This window comes from Quercus suber, unplaced genomic scaffold (assembly GCF_002906115.3).
Source record: "Quercus suber isolate HL8 unplaced genomic scaffold, Cork oak 2.0 scaffold_701, whole genome shotgun sequence".
Classification (NCBI taxonomy): domain Eukaryota; kingdom Viridiplantae; phylum Streptophyta; class Magnoliopsida; order Fagales; family Fagaceae; genus Quercus; species Quercus suber.
This window is the reverse complement of record NW_027070142.1, coordinates 217,190-238,795: the sequence shown is the minus strand read 5'-3', so window position 1 is coordinate 238,795 and position 21,606 is coordinate 217,190. Positions and strand designations below refer to the sequence as shown.

The window sequence follows — 21,606 nt, the reverse complement described above, 5'->3', positions numbered from 1 at the left end:
GGACTTGCTTTTAAATTGGTTGACGAACTTTTAAATCGTTAACTATTACAATGATATCAATAGCGTTGTAAATGAATCAAGTTATTTTATAAACAACTTAGATTTAAATAAATAAGAAACTCCTTTTGTTTGTTTTTCAACAAGTGGAGCTTTAGTTTTAAGTTTATTTATTAAACAAGTTGAACCCAAGTAAAATATATATATATATATATATATTTGTTCATAAACAAACTTGTGAATAAGTGGGTTCGATAAAAAAAAGTTAAACCTAGAATTTTTTATGGCTTGACAGTAAGTTTGATATAGGCTTGAAAAATAAATTCATATCTTACTAAGAATTTAATAAATTGGGAGTTTAGACCATTCTTCCAAACCAAATACGCTTGAGAATATGATTAATGTGAGCTTAATTAAGGGTGTAAACTATAAGTCTTCATAAATAAATTATCAATTTAAAATTAAGGCTAAGATGCACATTTGGCGGATAGCATTCAATCTTCTTCCCACTAAGGACAAGTTGAGTGAGTTTTCACCCTCCTCTGATGCTAGTTACCCACTTTGTGATATTGAGACTGAGTCAGCCCTACACCTTTTTACTCAGTGCCACATTGCTAGAGCTATATGGTTTGGTAGTCGTTGGAACATTAGAATTGACAGATGGCAAGTTCAATCTCCATCCCATTTGATTGAGTTAATTGTTGATCCTCCACCATCTCTCCAGCTGGATAAAGAGCAAAGAAATGAGTTCTTGCTATTTGGAGCTCTAACTTTAGATATGATTTGGATGTGGAGAAACAAAGCAATTAATGAGAGATCTCTTCCAATGGAGGGTCAAGTTAATAGAAGTATTCAAAAGCTGTATTTGGAGCATTGGCAGCCCAAAGTTCCAGTGTTGGCAAGTGTCCCAGCTAGAATCAGAGCCAGATGGTGTTGTCCAAGCCAAGGTATGCTAAAGTTGAATTGTGATGCAGCAGTAGGTAATCTTTCTTCTTGTATAGTTGTTGTTGCCAGAGATTGGAGAGGGAAGTTGGTGTTTGCGATTTCTAAGAAAGTTAACACCAACATCCCTGTTCAAGCAAAGGCTACTGCCATTCTATTGACTGTCCACTTTGCTGTGAATTGCTCTTTTTGTAATTGCATCATAGAGAGTGATAGTAAAGTTTGTATAGATGCCATTAGAGCTGATGGGAAGTTAATTCCTTGGAGAATTTTGAATTTTGTGGACTCAGTTAAGAATGTAATCAGAAACTATGGCAATGTATCTTTTAACTAAGTTCATAGGGAGGCTAACCAGGATGTGCATGTGCTAGCCAAGTGGTCCCTTAGCCAGTCTTTTTTTGGTTATTTTGATATGGGATTTGGCCCTCCAAGTTTTGTTAATGTTAGCTTGGCTGAGGCATCCCAAGCTATTGTATCTGTGATGGCTCAATAAGATTTATATTCAGCCAAAAAAAAAAAAAACTAACATCCTCTGGCCACGGGGAAGGGCCAAAAATAACTTCACCACGTAAATAATGAGCCTTCAACTTTTGTTATACCATATCTTTTGTGGGATGTCAAGCATAGAACTTCCTTAGTACCTTTAAAGACAAGTATATAATTAAGTATAAACCATGTTCCCCCTTTAGACTCAGAAAAAAAAAAGGGGTAAAAATTAAAAACTATTTTTTTTAATATATGGTGGTAGATTTAAAGGCTACGCAATCGGTTAAGGATTATCCATTATCCAACTAGCCCATCTTAGTGATTTTGCTATTGCTTCAAACGGCGTTGTTGAAGTGGTACAGATTCTTAATGTGGGTCCCGAACCTTTTGTATGCTGATATGGGAAGATCTAATTGGTCATTGGATCAAAAAGAGGAAAAAGACGTCTAGAAAATATCTTCCATTTCCAAGATGCATGGAAAAATATCTATGAAGAGGTTCAAATAAGGCTGAAAGTAGCTTCTGAGGACTGAACTTTTGGCAACTCACAGAACCCAAAACTCATCAAGAAATATGCCAGTCTCTGTAGGTTCAATTTGCCAGATTTCAGTGCCAATAGCTTCCAAAGTGCAAGGCCATTTTGATACAAGCAAGTCCATGCCAAGGTAATCTATTATATATAATGAGATCTTATGTGTAATACTAATTTTATAGAACCCTTTGGTAAGTGTTATAATATCTCACAAATTGGAGTTTATGTAATGGTGAAAGAGTGTTTTGGTTGTGGAATAAGAAGCTTTCTTAGAAAAAACTTGAAATTATTATTGGTTTCGATTAAATTGCATACTCATATCAACTTGAGCTTATATTTGGCATCATGGCATGTTGATATTGAACAAATTATGAAACCCCCCTCCTCCAAAAATATAAAAAGAATAAAGCAAAAGAAAAGAAACAATTGATTTTAATTTGGTTCCCATCTCTCTCTTGGTTTCTTTATATGGTGTCAATAACACTCCTATTTGATGGTTTTGAAAGATGGAGGCAGAGAAGCACTGTAATCAGATGTTATAACAGAAGGGCAGAAGGGAAAGTAAGAGCAGAGAAGAACTACTATGATTTGCTTGGAGTTTCTGTTGAATCAAACGTACAAGAAATCAAAGAAGCTTACAGGAAGATGCAAAAGAAGTATCACCCAGATATTGCAGGCCAAGAGGTCATTCTATTTCCAAAAAAAAATTCTCATTCTCCAGTCTAGACTCTATATAGATCATAGAACCCTAGTGGCAAATTCCCAATTTTTGTTGAGAGAATTATAATCTGTTTTCAAACCCATATCTTCAAATAGGGTCATGAGCATACTCTAATGCTGAATGAGGCCTATAAGGTGCTGATGAAAGAGGATCTGAGGAGGCAGTATGATGCTTCCATTGGTCAAATGAGAGTACGAAATGGGACAACAACCTACTCCGGCTTAGCTTATAGCACATGGAAAGGGCCCTTGAGACCCCAAGCTCTATTTGTGGATGAGAATGCATGCATAGGTCATTTCCCTACACAAAATTCTGCTTTTTTTTTTTTCCTATCATAACTATCCAATCAAGAATTTTTTTTCTACATTTCTCTTCACCACAGAAGCTTTGATAGGCAACTAATGATAAGGTATAGTAAGACATAGTATACAGCAAGCCATTATTCTACCTGTGCAATTGGATTTTTGACAGGGTGCAGACAATGTGTGCACCATGCATGTAACACATTTGTAATGGATGAAGCACTCGCGTGCGCAAGAGTCAAAGTTCAATATGGAGATGATGAACAAAAGATTGAGGTAAAGAACCTTTCATATCATGATCTAAATTCTGCTACAAGGGTTAAACCCATTACAATGAGTAGACAACCAACAGGTGACTCGGAAACTTACAGGTTTCAGTTGAATCATGCCCTGTGAACTGCATCCATTGGGTGGATAGGGAGGAATTGCCAGCACTCGAGTTCCTGATTCAGCCCCAGCCAAAGGAAGGGTATGGCGTATTTGGAGGAGGCTGGGAAAGACCAGCAAATGTTTTCATGGCAGCTAAGTCCTTCACCAAGCAGCTGAAACAGCAGGATGCCATGGAACACCATCAAAGTAATCATAATAACTTTACCACATTACCTGTCTCATCGGATGCATTACAATTCATTGCAAAAGTAAACAATACAATTGCTCTATCATATTTTGAGTTTACCATGTTTTGAACTAATTGGGCTCTAACTTGCAGCTCGAACAACAAGGGAAGAAGAAACCCCAGCTCAAGCCGAGGCTCGGGCTAATGCCAGCAGGAAATTAGAGGAGGAGAGATTGTCAAGAACTTGGAATTGGATGAAAGAAATTTTCAGCTCAAACATGTTGAGCAGAGACTAGAATGTGCAAAGCTAGGAACATGATATTTGATTACATAATCCCCAGAAGGAGCCCTTAGATGTCAATCATAGATAATGTAACAACTACATAGAGTTATAACACAAGATGTACAGAGACATAATTGAGATAAGAAATTACATAAGGCGCTGATTACAGCTTACGTTTATTTTAAAATAAAATTGAATATTTTTAGATCTATCATTATAGTGACAATACTTCAATTACAGCTACTATGTAGTGTCATTGCACATTAAATAATAAATAAAATTAACAAGACTTGTCTACATGAGTTCCATCCAGATCAGCACCACTAACACAACTTTCATCTCAGCTAAAAAATTAAGCAAATAGATTTCATGTCTAACACCACCAAATTCTCCCATGGTGGTTTAGGATGTCTTCACTAAAGAATCACAACAACATTAAAACATTTCTTTCCATTTGGTCTCACCGGAGTGTACCAAACTCAGTCGACACAAACAATCAGATCACATTAATTTCGAGGAACTGCAGATTGGAAAAACTGGATGCAACATGTCTTTGGTCTTCCTTTGACAGCAGGCAACATCCATGCATATAAGGCTTGATAAAAGCTTCCATTTACCTTATTGTGCATCCTTTAAATTCATGGCCACAACAAAATTGCATAACCCATATATATTCAATTGCAAGATGCTTCCATCAGATTTCACAGTGAAATAGCCTCTTACAGTAAGACATGTTCATAATATGTAAATTTCTAAATTAATAAAGCCTGCACTTGCTTGTACCAGCACAAGCTGCACACTCGTCAGCATCTCCTGCTACATGGTTTAAACAGTGTTTGATCCTATCATTAACAACATCCTGCAATATTTGACTGTCAAAGTTAAGAAGGATACATATGCCTCTCCATCTAAATATTAGTAAAATCTTAAAACAGGGGTTACTCGGTTACTCCAGATTGGCCCCAAATGGGTTCTAGTTTTAATTTAATAAATCAAGAGTATTATATAACAGTATCGCTTGTGAAGAAAGGGAAAAGCATGTTAAATGTACATAGGTGGCTGGAGTGGCCAAGAGACTTGTAGTTCAATGGCATTTCCCAGATCTCTCCATGGGGAGAACTTGAGTTCAAATCACCCAACCCCCACGAAGAGCAATAATGAGGAACATTTTGCAAAATATAAATGGTGTGAAGATTAAAAAACTAGCAAGCACTATAAAATTAGAGCACATAGCCCAATCAGAAAGTTAAGCATAATTTAAAGTTTTGGCAAAGCTTTAGAGACATTCATTCGGATGTTGGCCCAATAGAAGGAAAAGGATAAAATTGTATACCACAAGTAGATCATGCAGACCAAGAGGTGCAGTAACGATATAAGACACATCAGGGTGTTCTTTTGCAGCTTCAGCAGCTAAGGAAGGAATATCCTGTAAAGTGACACAAAGCATTTTTATAATTTTTTTTTTTTTAAAAAAAAAATCTAGTCACCAATTCTGTACTGTAGTATATCTATAATCAAGGCACCAGAGGAAAGTAAGCCGAGCTACCTGATGCCAGTGTCGTCCAGGGAAGAGAAAAAATGGGCTTACAATCACACGATCTGCACCTTGTTGAATGCAAGAAACAAATGCATCTCTTATTGATGGTTCTGCCAGCTCCTACCCATATCAAAGATATTTGAATAAATGAGAAGCTGTTCGCGCAAATAAAACCATGACAAAAGCAACATAGTATGATGTACACCCAAAAAGGCAAGAAAACCAAGCAGTAGCGCTACATGCACTAAAAACTAACATAAATCATCAAGGCGATTCTGATCAACCTGCTCTGTGATGATAAGAGTTATTATATAAACAAAAGAGAAATAAAAAGGTTCACTTAGAATCCATTTAAATCAGACTGCATCGATATCTAGCTGACAAAAAGCAAATTGGCAATCAAATGAGAAACGAGCTTATGACAGTGAAATTGTAGGCGAACCCAACGTTTACTTATACAACAACAATAAATTCTTAGTCCAAAATTTTTGGGGGTCAACTATGGATCCTCAATAGATTAATCATGAGAAGCCTCTGTTTACTTATGACAAACCTAAATTATAAAAGGAATCAACGAATTCGTAAAACATAGTGTTCAACAACAACAACATAGGGATCTGATTTGGATCCTCACTATGGGACCTGATTTGGATCCTCACAGACAAGATCCATTCATGAAAAGTGACTAAACATTAACTAACACTGGCAGAGTTGAGTAACTATATAATGTTCAAACAGGAAAAATCAACAAGAACAACAATTACCATATGAGCAGGCTCTACAATTGGGTACCCAGTTTTCTCTCTAAACATGGCCACAAACTCATCTGAAAATTCATATAAAGGAAAAACAAAGAGCTCATCAACGATAAAATAAGCTAAACACTCATTCTTTTTTCTAAGATAAATAAGTTAAGCCAAACATTCAAACTCACTATAAAAATAAAAACTCAAAAAATCAAAAATACCAAAACTTTGAGGAACTAAGTTTAGAGCTTACTCAACTCAGCATGAGATTTGATTCCTTGCGCCGCGAACCATGGTCGACAATGATCACGCCATCTCTATCACCAAGCGCATGTGGAATTCTTCTGATTTCACCATTTCCATTGCTTAAACATAGCCTTCTTCTAAACAAATATTTGCTTTCTGAGGGACCTCTAGGCAGTTCTAGAAACTTAGGTGGTGTCCGCTTAAAGGGAGTTCTAGTTCTAGTTTTTTCACTTAATAAGGACCTTCGATTGCATCCAGACCAAAAGCAAATGAGAAACTTTTTGTTGCTTAAATAAAGAGATCGACAAGAAAGACAAATAGGAATAGAAATATACCTTGTAATGGTAATTTGAGGAAGGATGGACAAGGACTCCATTGACATCTAGATTGTTATGTGAAGATTCTGTGCTTTGTTGGCCTCTCTTTATCTTCCCCCGTATTATACTTTGTGTTCTCTAAGGAATTTTGTCAAACATATGAGCGGAAAGCCAAAACCACTTTGGATGATTAGAGTTTCTGAAACTGCATCGTAAACATAAAGGAGCAGTGGATTTTATATTAGTTTTTAACTTAGCAATGGAAATCAATTTTGGAGTCTTTGATGACTAAACAAAGCCAAAGGACACCATTCAAGCAGCACTCACAATACTGAAGTTTGTTTTCCCATTTCAAAATCTGTCCATTATGTCAATTTCATGGTTCAAATCTTATTTTCAGTATCTAATAGCATATAGCCTGCCACTTCCTATTCCTCATATCAGATCAAAGACAGTAAGATCCCACTTTTCATTAAAAATAAATAAAAACATTGGTGATGACATTGTATGTTGAATAACCAATATAATTATGAAATTATCCATAGGAACAAAGTTTTGCTTCGATTTAGTGTAATTTTTATAACCTACATCACCACATTTATACTACAGAAAGTGATATACTATAATTTGCAACACAATTCATCCAGAAGTTCAGGAAGTGATTAATTAGCAAAACAACTATCATTTTATGACAAAACATTATTCAAGAAAGATGTAAGCAAACCAAAGAATCTGGCCGTACAGCAACAAGACCCAACATATTGAACCTAAAGGGTAGCCGCCCAAATCAAATCTCCAAGTAGATAATTTTAAGGTGACACAATCTAGAAAAAATAAACACTAAACATGAATGTTTTTTCACACTTTTAGAACAGTATTAGATATATTCACCTCTCTTTATCAATGCTAAGTGTATTCAAGCCACATAATAAACTCACAGTTGCTATTACTTGATGCAATGTTTGTGAAAAGCTTCATTTCAATGATTACAATTATCCAACCAAAATATTCTAATACCTCTCTTTTCTACATAATTTTTCACAGCAAACCAAATGTTGTGGTAATAAATAACTTAAACCCAACAACCAAATCATATCAAAAAGTAGTTCAACACACAAAAACACATACCTGTGACGGACACTACAAATTTGGGATTCACAGGTTGGGGTTTCTTTGAAACAGGGTGCTCTATTTTTCTTTGATTTGGGTCAGGTCAGGTCTTCTATTCAGAGCTTGGGAATTGTCAGGATATGGGTTTTTTTTTTTTTTTTTTTTTTTTTTTTTTACAATTTGGAGGAATGTTGCTGCCATTGGACCTTTTTTTTCAGCCCAATTAAGTGTTGGTCCAAGTGAAACCATAGTTCACTTTTATGTTAATATCTTCTAACAAAAAAAAAAAAAAAACTTTTATGTCAATATAACATTACAAATTTAGACTTCATCATTTGGAAAAATTAAATTATGTGTATAATTTTTACCTTAAAGGTCAGAGAAATCAATCCTAGCACAAGATGACACCGAAAAGGAAACAAAGAGGAAATTATTCATACTGATAAGCTGAGTTGTTAATTTTAGTAATTATTTTTAAAAGAACATGTTATAAGTGTTTGGACTCAATATTTACAGAAGCAATACACGGAACATAATAAGCAAAGAATTTTGAACTTATTTAATAAACCCATCCAATAAAGGATTTGTCTCTAGTTACACCCCTGGATTAGGAGAGTAGGTTCTTAGTAATACTGATAAATGGGGTAGATTTTTTTTTATCAAGGTATTCAGTTCTATCCAGTAAGGATAGTTTTCAAAATTAACCCACCAAAATAAAAGCAAATTGAATGGTAATAGCTACAGATTTTTTCCACAAGGTCCCAACACCCATATTCTACAGATAGAGATATGCAATCAATTGCTTTGAAATAAATAAAACTAATGAGAGAGAAAGAGGGAACAAAACAAACCAAGAGCAACGCAAATAGAGAGATATGCAATCAACAACCATTTGAAATAAAAACAAAAACACTTATTCAAATGGGTTTCTCTGAAGAAAAAAAAAGAAAAAGTGAGTGAAATTTAGGGTTTTGTTTTGCTCCTAACCTTCACTGGAGAGTAAACTCAACTGACGCACAAAGAGCAAGCAAGATAGAAGAAGCAGCAGCAATTTCCTCAGAAAGAGCGCAAGTCACACACCTGAGAACGCGAGAGAGAAGATGATTTTTTTTTTTTTTTTGGAGAAGTCGTCCCTGGGATTTGAGAGAACGGGAGAGGGAAGATCAAAATTTCTATTGTTTTTGGTTATATCTGCTAACTGGCCTTATCGGTAACCGGTATTCACTAAAATTGAACAGACGGTCAAGATTAAAAACTATTACATTTAATGGTCAAGATTTGCATCGATAACGTACATTTAATGGTCAAACTATATTATTAATTACGCAACGTTTTAAATTAATTTGGTTTCTAACAATTCGAATCTATAGGACTTGATAAGATTGTTATTTTTCTATTTTGCCAGCAGTTAAGGTGGACATTTGTCCACGTAGGCCCAGAAATCGACTTCAAAGGACTCGGTTTTTATACATAGAAATCGAGTCCTCTGAACTCGGTTTTTATACATAGAAATCAACTCCCCTGAACTCGATTTATTAGTCTCATTAACAGTTTCTGATCACGTAGGTACTGTGCTGGAAATCGAGTCCAGAGAACTCAATTTTCATAAATGGCCCCTAGCCCTCCACGTGTTGCCATGGGTCCCAGCCGGGACCTGTTTCCCCTCCTTACACGTTCTCACACCTTCAGCTCTATATTCTCACACCTTCAGCTCTTCTCTTCAGAAACAACTTTCCTAAACTATCTCTCACACAACACTCATCTCACACAACACTCGTCTCAGGTAATGTGTTTACAATATTGTGATTATTTGCTAATCTTTTTTTTAAGAAAAATTTAGAACATATTAGGAAAAGTTTTGTTTTTGTTATTTGTTAGTGTAAATATTGTGATTAATTTATTTGTTAGTATATTGTGATTATTTGCTAGTTTTTTTTTTTTGGACACATTTATATTTACACATTTATATAAGATCATGAATCTACTTAAGAAAAAATATCTATAATGACTGGTAATATTATGATTAATTATTGGGAATATTTAGTACTAAATATTGTGATTAAATTACAACATATTGGGATTTTTTTTTTTTTTGTTAGTGTAAATATTGTGATTAAATTATTTGCTAAGTTTTTTTTTAAAAAAAAATTAATATTGTGATTATTGGGAATATTTAGTACCAAATATTGTGATTAATTATGTTATTACAACATATGGGAATATTTGTTTTGTTTGTTAGTGTAAATATTGTGATAATATGCTAAGTTTAAAAAAAAATTTTAATATTGTGATTAATTATTGGGAATATTTAGTACTAAATATTGTGATCAATTGTTAGGAATATTTAGTACTTTTAGGTCTTTATCATGGATATGAAATGGATTATGAGTTTGATACCTAAGATAGTAGTCTTTTTACCATAAATTATTTCAAGATATATTTGTTTAAGATTTGTAACAGAGATTTCAATGGATAACTGGTTGGCATATAATATTTTTGTTCATCATAACTTATTTGAATGGGTTTTGAAAGTCATGCCCCTAAAATGATTTGGAATTTTTAAAGAATATGAAATTAGTAATGACTATTTTTGTAAGATTACTAAAGGTGAGTATATGCAAATTTGGTTGAGATTAGTATTGTTGGCATTTCATACGCAAAGTTTTGTGATTGATGTTGATTGAGCGTTATAAATTTGTGACTAACACAATTGCACTTGATGATCTATAGGTTGACAATGATCCATATAAATATATACTACGGTGGACCCCTTAGCAATGCCAACCCTTATGATGGATTCTCATTTCAAGGTTCGGGTATCTAGTGCTGCTATATGATGATACGCCGTAAGCTAAAGACCCTGAATGAGCTGAAAGTAAAAATTATGGAAGAGTTGCGAGTGAACCCTGCTTTGCATGACATACATGTTACTTTCCATTCTTTATATGAAGTCCTCAATCAATGCATTAATTACAGATATATGGCAATAACAGAGGATAAACATGTGAAATTCATGTTTAGTAAGATGCAGAAATGGGAACAAGTAGTAGATTTTGAGTTGTACGTCACTTTGGAGCTGCGTGCAGAAGTTGGCATAGAGGAAGAAATTGTACAAATAACTACATCTCTACAGTTTGCAGTCTTAGATGATCGATGCACCACATTGGGAGGCTATACACCCCCTTTTCAAGAGGCACCAGCAACAATTGAGAGCGAACCTGGAAATAGATATGAAGATCAATTTTGTACACATTGAGGTGAATCCTCTTCAGTTCCAGTAGTTGAAGATGAAGACGAAGACTGTTTTGAGAAAGATCTTGACGATAGAGATGAGTACAAAGAGAGGATTGACAATGGCGACTTTGACAGGGTGTTGATGACCATGAAATTACTCTCATTCCTCATGTTAATGATATGGCTGAATGTGATGAAGATGATGCGGACGCTAATGTTAGAGTTCAGCATGTTACAAATACGACCCCTGTTTATGAACCTCCTACCTCATCATTTTATGAAAATACTTAGGAAAATATAGTTGATCTTGAAGTTGTTCAGCAAGCATTTGGTTCTTCTTGGAATGCAGACATGAATTTTGCGAAAGGGTTGATTTTTGCGAATAAAGAGGCGGTGAAACGTGCATTAACAATTTACGCCGCAAAGCATAATAGAAACATTAATACTAGTAGGTCGACCAAAAGTAGATTGTATGTGAAATGCGGCAATGAATCGTGCATGTGGTATGTTAGGGAAGTCGCAAAGCCTGAATATGGACTATGGATGGCCACATCTTATAGGGGTCCTCACAGTTGTATACCCCTTGCCACGACCCTTGATGGTAGAATGATGAGAGCAGTGGCGCGGCGTGAGGTTTGAGTGAGAGTGAGGGTTTGAAGAGTGACGAGGTTGAGTAGTGGCGTGCGAGGTTTGAGTGACAGTGAGGGTTTGAAGAGTGACAAGGTTGAGCAGTTGGCGTGAGGTTTGAAGAGTGAGAGTGAGAGGAATCGGAGTGGCACGAAGTTTGAAGAGTAAGAGTGGGTTTGAAGAGTGAGAAACCGAACTGGTGTCTGGGTTTGAGTGTATTTGGGTTTGAAAAGTGAGAGACTAAGGACTGATGTGGGTTTGAGTGTGAGGACCGGTGTGGGTTTGAGACACAGAGTGGTGCGTCACAAGGTGAGAGTGAGAGTGAGAGGACCAGTGTGTGGGTTTGAGTGAATGTATTTGTGTGTTATAAATTGTGAGGTGTGTGGGTTTTGAGTGAGTTTAATTAGCGTATGAATGCGTGTTTTGAATTGGGTGAGGTGCCTAGAAATCGAGTTCCATGAACAAAAAATGAGTCCTTTGGACTTGATTTTTATTAACAAAAAACAAGTCCAGTAGACTCGATTTCTATGCACAGAAATCAAGTCCAGAGGACTTGATTTCTATGTACAAAAACCAAGTCTAGTGAACTCGATTTCTGGGCCTACGTTGACACTTTGTCCAACCTAGCGGCTGGCAAAATAGGAAACTCGAGTACAATATACTCGATTTATAACCCGAAAATCGAGCCCTCTAAACTCGAATTGTTAGAAACCAAATATGTTTGAAACGTTGCCTAACTAATAATATAATTTGGGTTTTATAGTTATTTTATAATTAAAAAAAAATCCCTTAGGGCACTCACATTGGTAGAGTTATAAATTTAGCAATATAGTTCCACAAAAAACTATTTTATCTATTTTACCTTCTCACTTTACAATACACACAACATCATTGGATCTATATTTTTAGCTATTTGATTAAAATAATATAAAAAAACTCATTAAAATAAAATAAAAATATTCACCACAAAAACTTCTCAACCAACCACAACCACCTCCACCACCACTCCACTAGCAACAACCTCAACCACAAACCAAGGCAAGGATGGAAAAAAAAAAAAAAGACAAACCACCACCCAACACAACCACAACCACCAAAACCACAACAACCACAACCACAACCACAACTACCAAACCACCACCAAACCACCATTTCAACCACAACCCATAGTCACAACCAAACCCACAAACAAATAAAAAAACCAAACCACCACCACAACCACCATCACCACCACCACCACCACAACCAATAAACCCACAAAAAAAAAAAAAAAAAAATCAAATACCAAACACCAAACCCATAGCCACCAAAACACCACCACAGCCACCACACCCACAAAAAGAGCCAAATATAGATTGATAAACACACCCCCAAATGCAAAATCAACCCAGCCAGCCATCGATCCTAGTCACTGATCTAACAACAACCCACACCACCATTAAACCCACTGATCCAAACCACTCAACCACACAAACTTGACGCATACTGGCCCACCACCACAAACCCACCCAGTCGACCCACACCACAAACCCACATTGACCCACCACAACAAACCCACACTAGCAACGACGATCTCAACGAACCTAGGTGACACCACAAGAAAGGACTTGGTTCGGTTGAGAGGGAGATAAGGGCAGCGCCAAAGCAAAAGAGAACTTGAAATGAATTGAGAGAAGATAGAGAGAGAAAGAGAGAGAAAAATAAATAAAAAAGAGAGAGATCGAATATAATTTTTTTTTATTTTTTATTTTTTATTTTTACCTTTGAGCTACCATGCACAACCAAAAGTAGCTGTTCACTGTAGCTTTGGAGCCAAAATATTTGGCTTTGACTCCACCAATGTAATCTTTTTTTTTCTTTTTTCTTTTTTTGTATTTGGTGGTGCTAAAAATAGCAATATAGTTTTTAGCACCACCAATACTAATGTTCTTAGAGAAGTGCTACGTCTATAATATTTTCCAAAATAAATCATCGGTGGTTAGTTGTTATTAGTTCTAATTTGAAATTACCAATAAAGTTGCTAGATTAGGTGGTTCTAAAAAAATAAATTTGTAGCGAAAGTTAAGAATTAGGATATGTTTTTAGCATTTTTAGCCTCAATTAGTACTTTAGTGTATAAGAAATAAATATATAAACATATGTATATGCATATGTTAAGACAACCAATATGAATCTACTCACGTTGTGATTATTATTGTTGTTGTTGTAAAAACATAATAGTAATTGATATCGAAAGATAGTTTTGACTCTAACTTGCTTACAAAGCAAGTGAGGGAAGTCAAATAGAGAAAGTTAGAGTTAAAATGCATTCTATCCAATCCTTAGTAAATCAAAATCTATTCATGACTTCCAAAATGAAGGTACACTCCATGCCATAAGATTTCCATGTCAATCTTAGAAGTCATAAATCGATATTTGCCTTTCATTTTTCATATTTCACAAGTTACCTTCTAAGTAATAATAGTTGCGATGAGTTTGTATTTCCATTAGTCATTTTCTAATTGAAATGTTATGCGTAGGAGCTTACTTTAAAATTCTATGGCAGTCACTAATCCAGCAACAACTCACACCACCATTAAATCCATCGATCCAAACCACCCAACCACACAAAATTGACCCACACCAGTCCACCACCATGAACCCACCCAGCTGACCCACACCACAAACCCACACCAACCCACCACCACGAACCCACATTAGCAACGACGATCTCAACGAACCTAGGTGACACCATAAGAAAGGACTTGGTTCAGTTAAGAGAAAGATAAGGGCAATGCCGGAAAGAAAGAGAAGTTGAAAAGAATTGAGAGAAGCCGAAGAGAGAAGAAGATAAAAAAATAAATAAAAAAGAGAGAGATCGAATGTAATATTATTATTTTTTTTACTTTTGAGCTATCGTGCACAGCCAAAAGTAGTTGCGCACTATAGCTGTGGAGCCAAAATATTTGGTTTTGGCTCCACCAATGTAATCTTTCTTTTTCTTTTTTTTTTTTTTTTTTTTTTTTTTTTGTATTTGGTGAAAGTTTTGCGGAAGCAATATAGAACAAAAATAAATCATATTTTCATTTAAAGATCGTTGTACCACACAACCATGGATTCTAAATAGAACAAAATTGCGTACCTCTCTTAGCAATCCATGCGTGTTGCCTCCCAAGGTATTCACGTCTCTCTCTCTGTTTCTTTTGAGTTTTCAGAAGACTGCAGTATCACACAGTAGTTCTGATGGCCAACCGCTAAATATGATATTATAAAATCTTATTTTATAGTAGACTTCTAAAACCTAGAGAGAGATTGGACGTGGGATCCTTAGGGATCCTAATCTTCAGTCGTAGGATTTTATCAATAACTTTTTTGAACGTTATTGACTTTTCTTGAAACTCTTTCCAAAAATATTCCTTAATTTTCTCAATCATATCAAGAAAATATTTGAACTTCTACAAATTGCAATAATGTCCATCAACACATTGCAATTGACCCCTGAAGATTAGAGAATTACAAATGAGATCCCATTACTTACAATTTTATATCTATGTCCTTCCACCATACTATATTCCCACAAGCCACTAGGACTGGATTAATATCACTGTCATGTCCCTAGCTTATGTAACTCTTAATTTCTTGATTTCATAATTTCTATTGGACTCCAAAATATTTTTAAAAACTCTTTAAATGTATATATACAATATTATATATATGAAAAACATTTTCGAAAAAATGTCACCGGCCGGTTTTGTTTTGAGTCCAACTTCAATATGAAAATCAACTGAATATACTATCTTCTTTAGAGACTGGTGGATTCATTGTTGAGCATTTATATATTTTACTCATTACACACATAACCCAACGTGTCTGTATATAGTCTTTAAAAATCAGCATCACCAGTTGACATTGTCAAAGTTATGTGCATAATAAATAAATATACACAAACCCCTCATGTTTAAGGACAATAGAAAAATTGTGATAAGACATCCTTTTAATTAACAGTGATCGCTCCATAAGGTGTCCTTGATCGGATCCAATTCAGTGTATGTACTTGTTACATTACACCCACTTGTCTGCTTAAAGTCACTACCTCAATGATGGAGTAAATCATCCTATCATATAGCAGCACAACAAGTGTAGGCTTTAGTGGTAATATTCAATTAATATCCACAGCCTAGAACAATTTAATAATCTATGAAAAATCATTACTCCCTGTCTTTGGTTCCTTAACCATTAACATGATTTTTCTACAGAAGTGACATCACATGCCACATTTAAACAATGAAATATACCTATAAAATAATGAATGTGAAAATAAATTTTTATTATCAAATAAAAAATGTATGATATTGTTTTCTGAGGGCAAATAATTCTAACATTTGGTGGTGCTAAAAATAGCAATATAGTTTTTTAACACCACCAATATATATGCTCTTAGAGAAGTGCTACGTTCATAACAATTTTTAGAATAAATCATCGGCAGTTAGTTGTTAGTAGTTCTAATTTGAAACTACCAATAAAATTGCTAGAGTAGGTGGTTCTAAAAAAATAAATTTCTACCGAAAGTTAAGAATTATGATATGTTTTTAGCATTTTTAGCCTCAATTAATACTTTAGTATATAAGAAATAAATATATAAACATATGTATATACATATGTTAAGACAACCAATATGAATCTTCTCACGTCGTGATTATTATTATTGTTGTTGTTGTAAAAACATAATTGTAATTGATATCAAAATATAGTGTTTGACTCTAACTTGCTTAAAAAGCAAGCGAGGGAATTCAAATAGAGAAAGTTAGAGTTAAAATGCATTCTCTCCAATCCTTAGTAAATCAAAATCTATTCATGACTTCCAAAATGAAGGTACACTCCATGCCATAAGATTTCTATGTCAATCTTTGAAGTCATAAATCGATATTTGCCTTTTATTTTCCGCATTTCACAAGTTACCTTCTAAGTAATAATAGTTGTGATGAGTTTGTATTTCCATTAGTCCCTTTTCTAGTCGAAATATTGTATGTAGGAGCTTACTTTGAAAACCTATGGCAGTTAGATAGAAAGGTTACAAAAGTATTCTTGTGATTATACGTTCTTCATCGTTCCCAATATACAATCGTTTCTTTTGTTTGGAAGATTTAGAACTTTTTTCCACATGCATTTCTGACTTTATTATTTTCACCTTGGTTGTTGGAATATTAGGCATAGATTAGTTCTTTTTTTTAAGCGTTCATCTTAGAAAATAACCGGAAAATAAATTCTTGCACTTTTCCTTTTATTGATAGTACTTGGGACCAAAATCTTGTAAATATGCAGTTATTATTTATCAATAAAATCAAATTATGCTACTAAGTTACTAGTCTCTTGGCAACTAGCCTTAACTATTAATGTCTTAATTTCAAAGAAATAAATGTATAGACATATTTGTTCATATGTTAAAAGTAAAAATGTTAATCTTATCATGTTGTGACCATTATTGCTATAGATACATAGTTTTAGTTGATATAATATGATCATCTTTGACTCTAAGCTGCTTACAAAACCAATGAGGGGACTCAAATAGAGAACACTAGAGTTGAAATGCATTCTTTTGCCATAGACATCCAATCTACATTAAATTTAAATCTATCCATGACTTTCACAAATGAAGGACCACTCCATCTTGTCATAAGCTCTCTATATCAATTTTTAAGTCTTAAATTGATGCTTACCTCTCATTTCCTTCATTTCATAGTTATATCTCTAGTGAGCAATAATGATTGTGAAGGTTTAGGCCCTGTTTGGTTCTTACTTACTCATTTCTCAGTTTTTATATCTCAGTTTTCATCACTCAAACTCTATTTCCATATCTCATTTCTTTATCTCTACTTTTTCCATAACTCCAACAGATTTTTGTTTAGGTCTTGTTCTTAAGTGCATATCTCACTAGTTAAACTCAATTGGGGGCTTTGTCCAGGTCCTCACCAAGGACGAACTCCCAATCACTTCCAGAGATAAAAAAGAAGTTTGGCTTCCAGTTTTGAAGAAAAGAGGGGTAATCAAGGATTAACCTAGAAGCCCTATCCCGCGGCTTAAACTCATAATAGTCGGGGTCCTTGGATTTTCTCAGACGATAAAAGTGGAGGAATTCGTCACTTCTAATGACATCCCCATCATTGGCAAATATCCATACCACCATACAAGAGACAAGAATCCGCCAGGAGTTAGGCACTAACTGCGCCAGAGCAAGATGCAAGTAAGAAAAAAGTTCCCTAACAAATGGGTGAATAGGGAAACGAAGGCTGTTGGTAAAATCAGCCTCATAAAACCAAACCTCATCGGCATAAGAGTGACAAGCTATTTCTTTGTCACTTGGGATCCTAATTTTTACAGAATTAGGGAATTGAAATCTATCCCTGATCCACTGCTCGTCCTTTCCCATGAGGGAACACGAGATAGTCCAAGCCTTATAGGGGGTGGAAACAGAAGTAGCTTCCGAGATCATGCGATCATCAGACAAAGATAACCTAGTCTCGAGATCACTAAACCTCACTTCAGACATCTTTAATTACCTGGCTACCCTAGCAGAACAAGAAACTAGAGGGAATAACGAAGAAAGAACGGAAGTGTATGGGCAGTTCGCCCCTATGAAGAAACTAACTCTCTCAAGACACTCCCCCTCCACAAAGTTGAGCAAACAACCTAAATGAACAAAAAAGAAAGCTATCAAAGGACAAGCTACCCTAACAGCGGAATAATCTACCATGGAAGAACCAAAAAAGAAACAGATGCACGAAGGACTTACCAGGGAACGCAGGACAGAGAAAGGGAGCTCAGAGAAGAAACAAACCCTAAAGCGGAAATTGAATAAGGAAACAATACAAGGAAAAGGAAAGGGCAGGGAAAAATGCAAAACAAGTGGCCAAAGCACGCGTGGGAAAATCGAGACATGTTCCCATGATGAGTGCATCCTGGCCGTACACGTGGCGTTCAACTACTCAAATATCAAAACCTTCATAAATGCATAGCACACGGAATACAAAGCATTAGACAAATTTGTTCTTATCACGTCTAAAAGAGGAGGAAACAAACAAAGGGGGTAGCTGTAACACCCCAAACTTTTTAAAGCCATTTTATAATGTGAATAATATCTCAAGTGAATTTTATGTTTTTAAATAAGGTTGTTAATTATTTTTGTAGAGGTCTTTTTAATATTAAAAGTTTGAGGTGGCATTTAAGTTATTTGTGATGATGGGCTGAGTGAGGATTAAGGAAGAGAAGAAATTTAAGGGTAAAATGGTAAATTTCTTCCCAAGATATTTTTGTGATGAGTGGTCTATACTAACTCATACATCACCATACAGTAAGCCACACCCCTCCCATTTTTCTTCAGCTGTTTCTCCCTCTCTCCATTTCCCTCTCTTCTCATATTCACTCTTCTTCTTGGTTCTTCCCTAATGATGACCGAACCTCCAAGCTCCCATATCTCTTTCCTCATTTCTTTCTCTCTCTCTAGTTGAGACCTCCTTGTTAGGGAGGATTATGTCTCCATTGGTCTTCCTAGTAGCTAAAACTCCATGAGATTTTGAAGTGGATTAAACCCGAGGAAAAAATCTAAGCTTTTATCTCAATTTCTTCTATGAAATCCTTTGGGTTTTGCTATTTAATTATTATTATAGTGAATACTTGATGGGTTTTGGTGAATAATGGAAGATTAGAGGGTTAAGACAATTTGGGTAGCAATGGTTTTGTTAAATCCGAAAATTTCATATCATTTGAAGAGTTTTTGCTTTGATTAAAGGTTTTTGGTTCATTAGTTTCCTAATGGGTATTTGAGGGTTGGTTTGCTAGATCAACTATATGGGTCTTCTTGTTGCATATGTTGATGTGAGTTGCTTTTAAAGTGTGTTTCATTTGCATTTGAGTGACTTTGACATATGTGAATGTAGGCATTTGCTTGTCACATGCCAAGTGTTTGATAAATTGCCTATATGAGTTATGGGATTGAATTTTTTGACTCGTGTTGGTGATGACTATTATATGAGGTTATTAGTTGCATTCATAGTTGTTATCATGTGCTAAAACATGTAGTTTTGAGGTTAATCAAATCTGAAAGTTTTTGGCATAGTATTAAGATTATAGTAATTTTATTTTGGAATTGTAAATCTGTCGATTTGAGTCAGTTGCAATACATGATTTTTAATAAATTATAGAAAACAAATTTTGAGCTGAATTTTTGGTGGTACATACTAGACGCATAAATGCTTGTCCCTACTTAATATCAAGTTAATCGGATAACTTTTCATGGACCAAACAATTTTTACAAAATGGCTGGCCTGCTATATATTGAATGTGAAAGTGCAACGAAAACGCTGAGATTTTGTGGAATTTACTTCAATTCTTTGTTAAATGGATTGGTTTGTAAATTCATATACTTTCTTCAACATGTGTTTTACTTGGCTAAGTCTAATAATGGTTTGGTTTAATCATTTAGTGCTCTATAGGGAAACTCATGAGATATGCTACCCCTATTATGAATTGATGTATTTTATATTATGTTCATATGTGCACATTGCTTGCAGTGGAGAATTAAAATGCTTTGGTTTTGTGCTGTGGCACTATGAGTTTGTATGCTTGTTTGGTTCCCGTTTAGGAATGGGTACTTATCTTAGGTTGGGCAAACTAGGCTTTAGTGCATTTGATTTGTTTTAAGGGATCCTATTTGATTTTGGAGACAAATGTGATAATAAATTTTGCGATAGACCTTGTTATTAATAGGCTTGATCCTTATATTTCTAGGTTTTGAGGTTCTTGGTGATGGACTTAGTGACGGGATTGGTTGATTTTGTGATGCCTGGTTGAGGTAAAATCGGTTGGCTTTCCGAGGTAAGTAACTTTTTAATGGGATTTTTGGAAAATAACCATGTTTCATAAATGTCGTTTTTGGGTCAAACACATTTTGGAAAATTATGTATGGATGTATGTTTTCTTAAAAGTGTTATATTGCGACTCTATTATATATGAAAATGCATCATAATTAATATTGCATTTGGGGAAATGCATAAATTGTTGACATGGAAAAATGAGTATCTTTTATTTAATCTTTGATAAGGAAATCATGGATTTTATGGTATATTAGAAAATTTAAACATGCTTATCTTGTCTTGTTATTTGGGAAATATTGATGCAAATTATTTTGTGACAAGAAATAAGAATATTGTGGATATTTGGTTGTTGTAATACCTTATGAAACTTCTTGGAAGTAAACTATGTAATTTGAATACGTTGAACTTGTGAGCTTTTGATGTGGCTTTGCCCTTGTGCTATGATGTTGGTGATTACCCTTCTTGGTGACAACAAGCCAAGTTGGAGACTCACACTTTGCATTACACGGGTAAATCCTTGAGTGTGTGGGTGAAGCTAGGCAGGACCAAGAGACCACATGCAAAAGAGGTACTACATAACGTGTTATCCCCTGTTGCCCATGGAGGGGATAGGTAAATTCTTGAGGGTGTGGGTGAGGCTTGGCAGGGCCAATAGACCACATGCCAAAAGAGGTACATATCATGCTAGTGTGTTTGGGCTCTAACTTGTTTGTGGCAGTATGATGTCTGGGTGATATCTTTGTCCTTGTTGGTCCTTGTTACATCTTAGGTGAGGTTTTCTAGTTTTGAAATGGTATTGGATATTTTTATGGCTCACAGCGAATGAAATGTAGTTTCATAGTTATTTTTGGAAGCTTAGTGCTAAACTATTCCTATCATTCTTGTCATGTGGTTCATGAAATTGTTTTTGCATAAATTAAATGGAAATTCTCAAATTATAACATGTTTTATAAAATGTTCATTATCATGAAACTTGCATTTCCCCCACTCCCATTAATTATGCTACTTACTGGGCTTTAGCTCATCCTACTCTCCAACAGTTTTATAGATAAATTAGCTATACGTTAAGCATATAGCTTAGTTTATTGGTGGTGATTAAAGTACTAATCTAAGTGGAAGAT

General features: G+C 35.0%; 3 protein-coding genes across 3 annotated transcripts; 2 read left to right on the top strand and 1 right to left on the bottom strand.

The window, feature by feature from the left end:
• Positions 1-469: 469 nt before the first annotated feature.
• LOC112014420 (uncharacterized) lies at positions 470-1,273 on the top strand. The gene has a single exon (XM_024046808.1). It carries the CDS (start codon positions 470-472, stop codon positions 1,271-1,273), a length of 804 nt encoding a protein of 267 aa, XP_023902576.1.
• A 725-nt stretch (positions 1,274-1,998) lies between these two features.
• LOC112014624 (chaperone protein dnaJ C76, chloroplastic) lies at positions 1,999-3,879 on the top strand. Its single transcript, XM_024047018.2, has 6 exons — positions 1,999-2,090; positions 2,464-2,641; positions 2,774-2,969; positions 3,150-3,256; positions 3,352-3,556; positions 3,690-3,879. Exons 1-6 carry the CDS (start codon positions 1,999-2,001, stop codon positions 3,830-3,832), a joined length of 921 nt encoding a protein of 306 aa, XP_023902786.1. The 3' UTR covers positions 3,833-3,879.
• A 169-nt stretch (positions 3,880-4,048) lies between these two features.
• LOC112014635 (sirohydrochlorin ferrochelatase, chloroplastic) lies at positions 4,049-8,934 on the bottom strand. The gene is made up of 7 exons (XM_024047031.2): positions 8,763-8,934; positions 6,684-6,870; positions 6,361-6,590; positions 6,121-6,182; positions 5,366-5,476; positions 5,153-5,245; positions 4,049-4,678 (listed from the first exon to the last, which is right to left on the bottom strand). Exons 2-7 carry the CDS (start codon positions 6,728-6,730, stop codon positions 4,577-4,579), a joined length of 645 nt encoding a protein of 214 aa, XP_023902799.1. The 5' UTR covers positions 6,731-6,870; positions 8,763-8,934; the 3' UTR covers positions 4,049-4,576.
• Between the last annotated feature and the right edge of the window lie 12,672 nt (positions 8,935-21,606).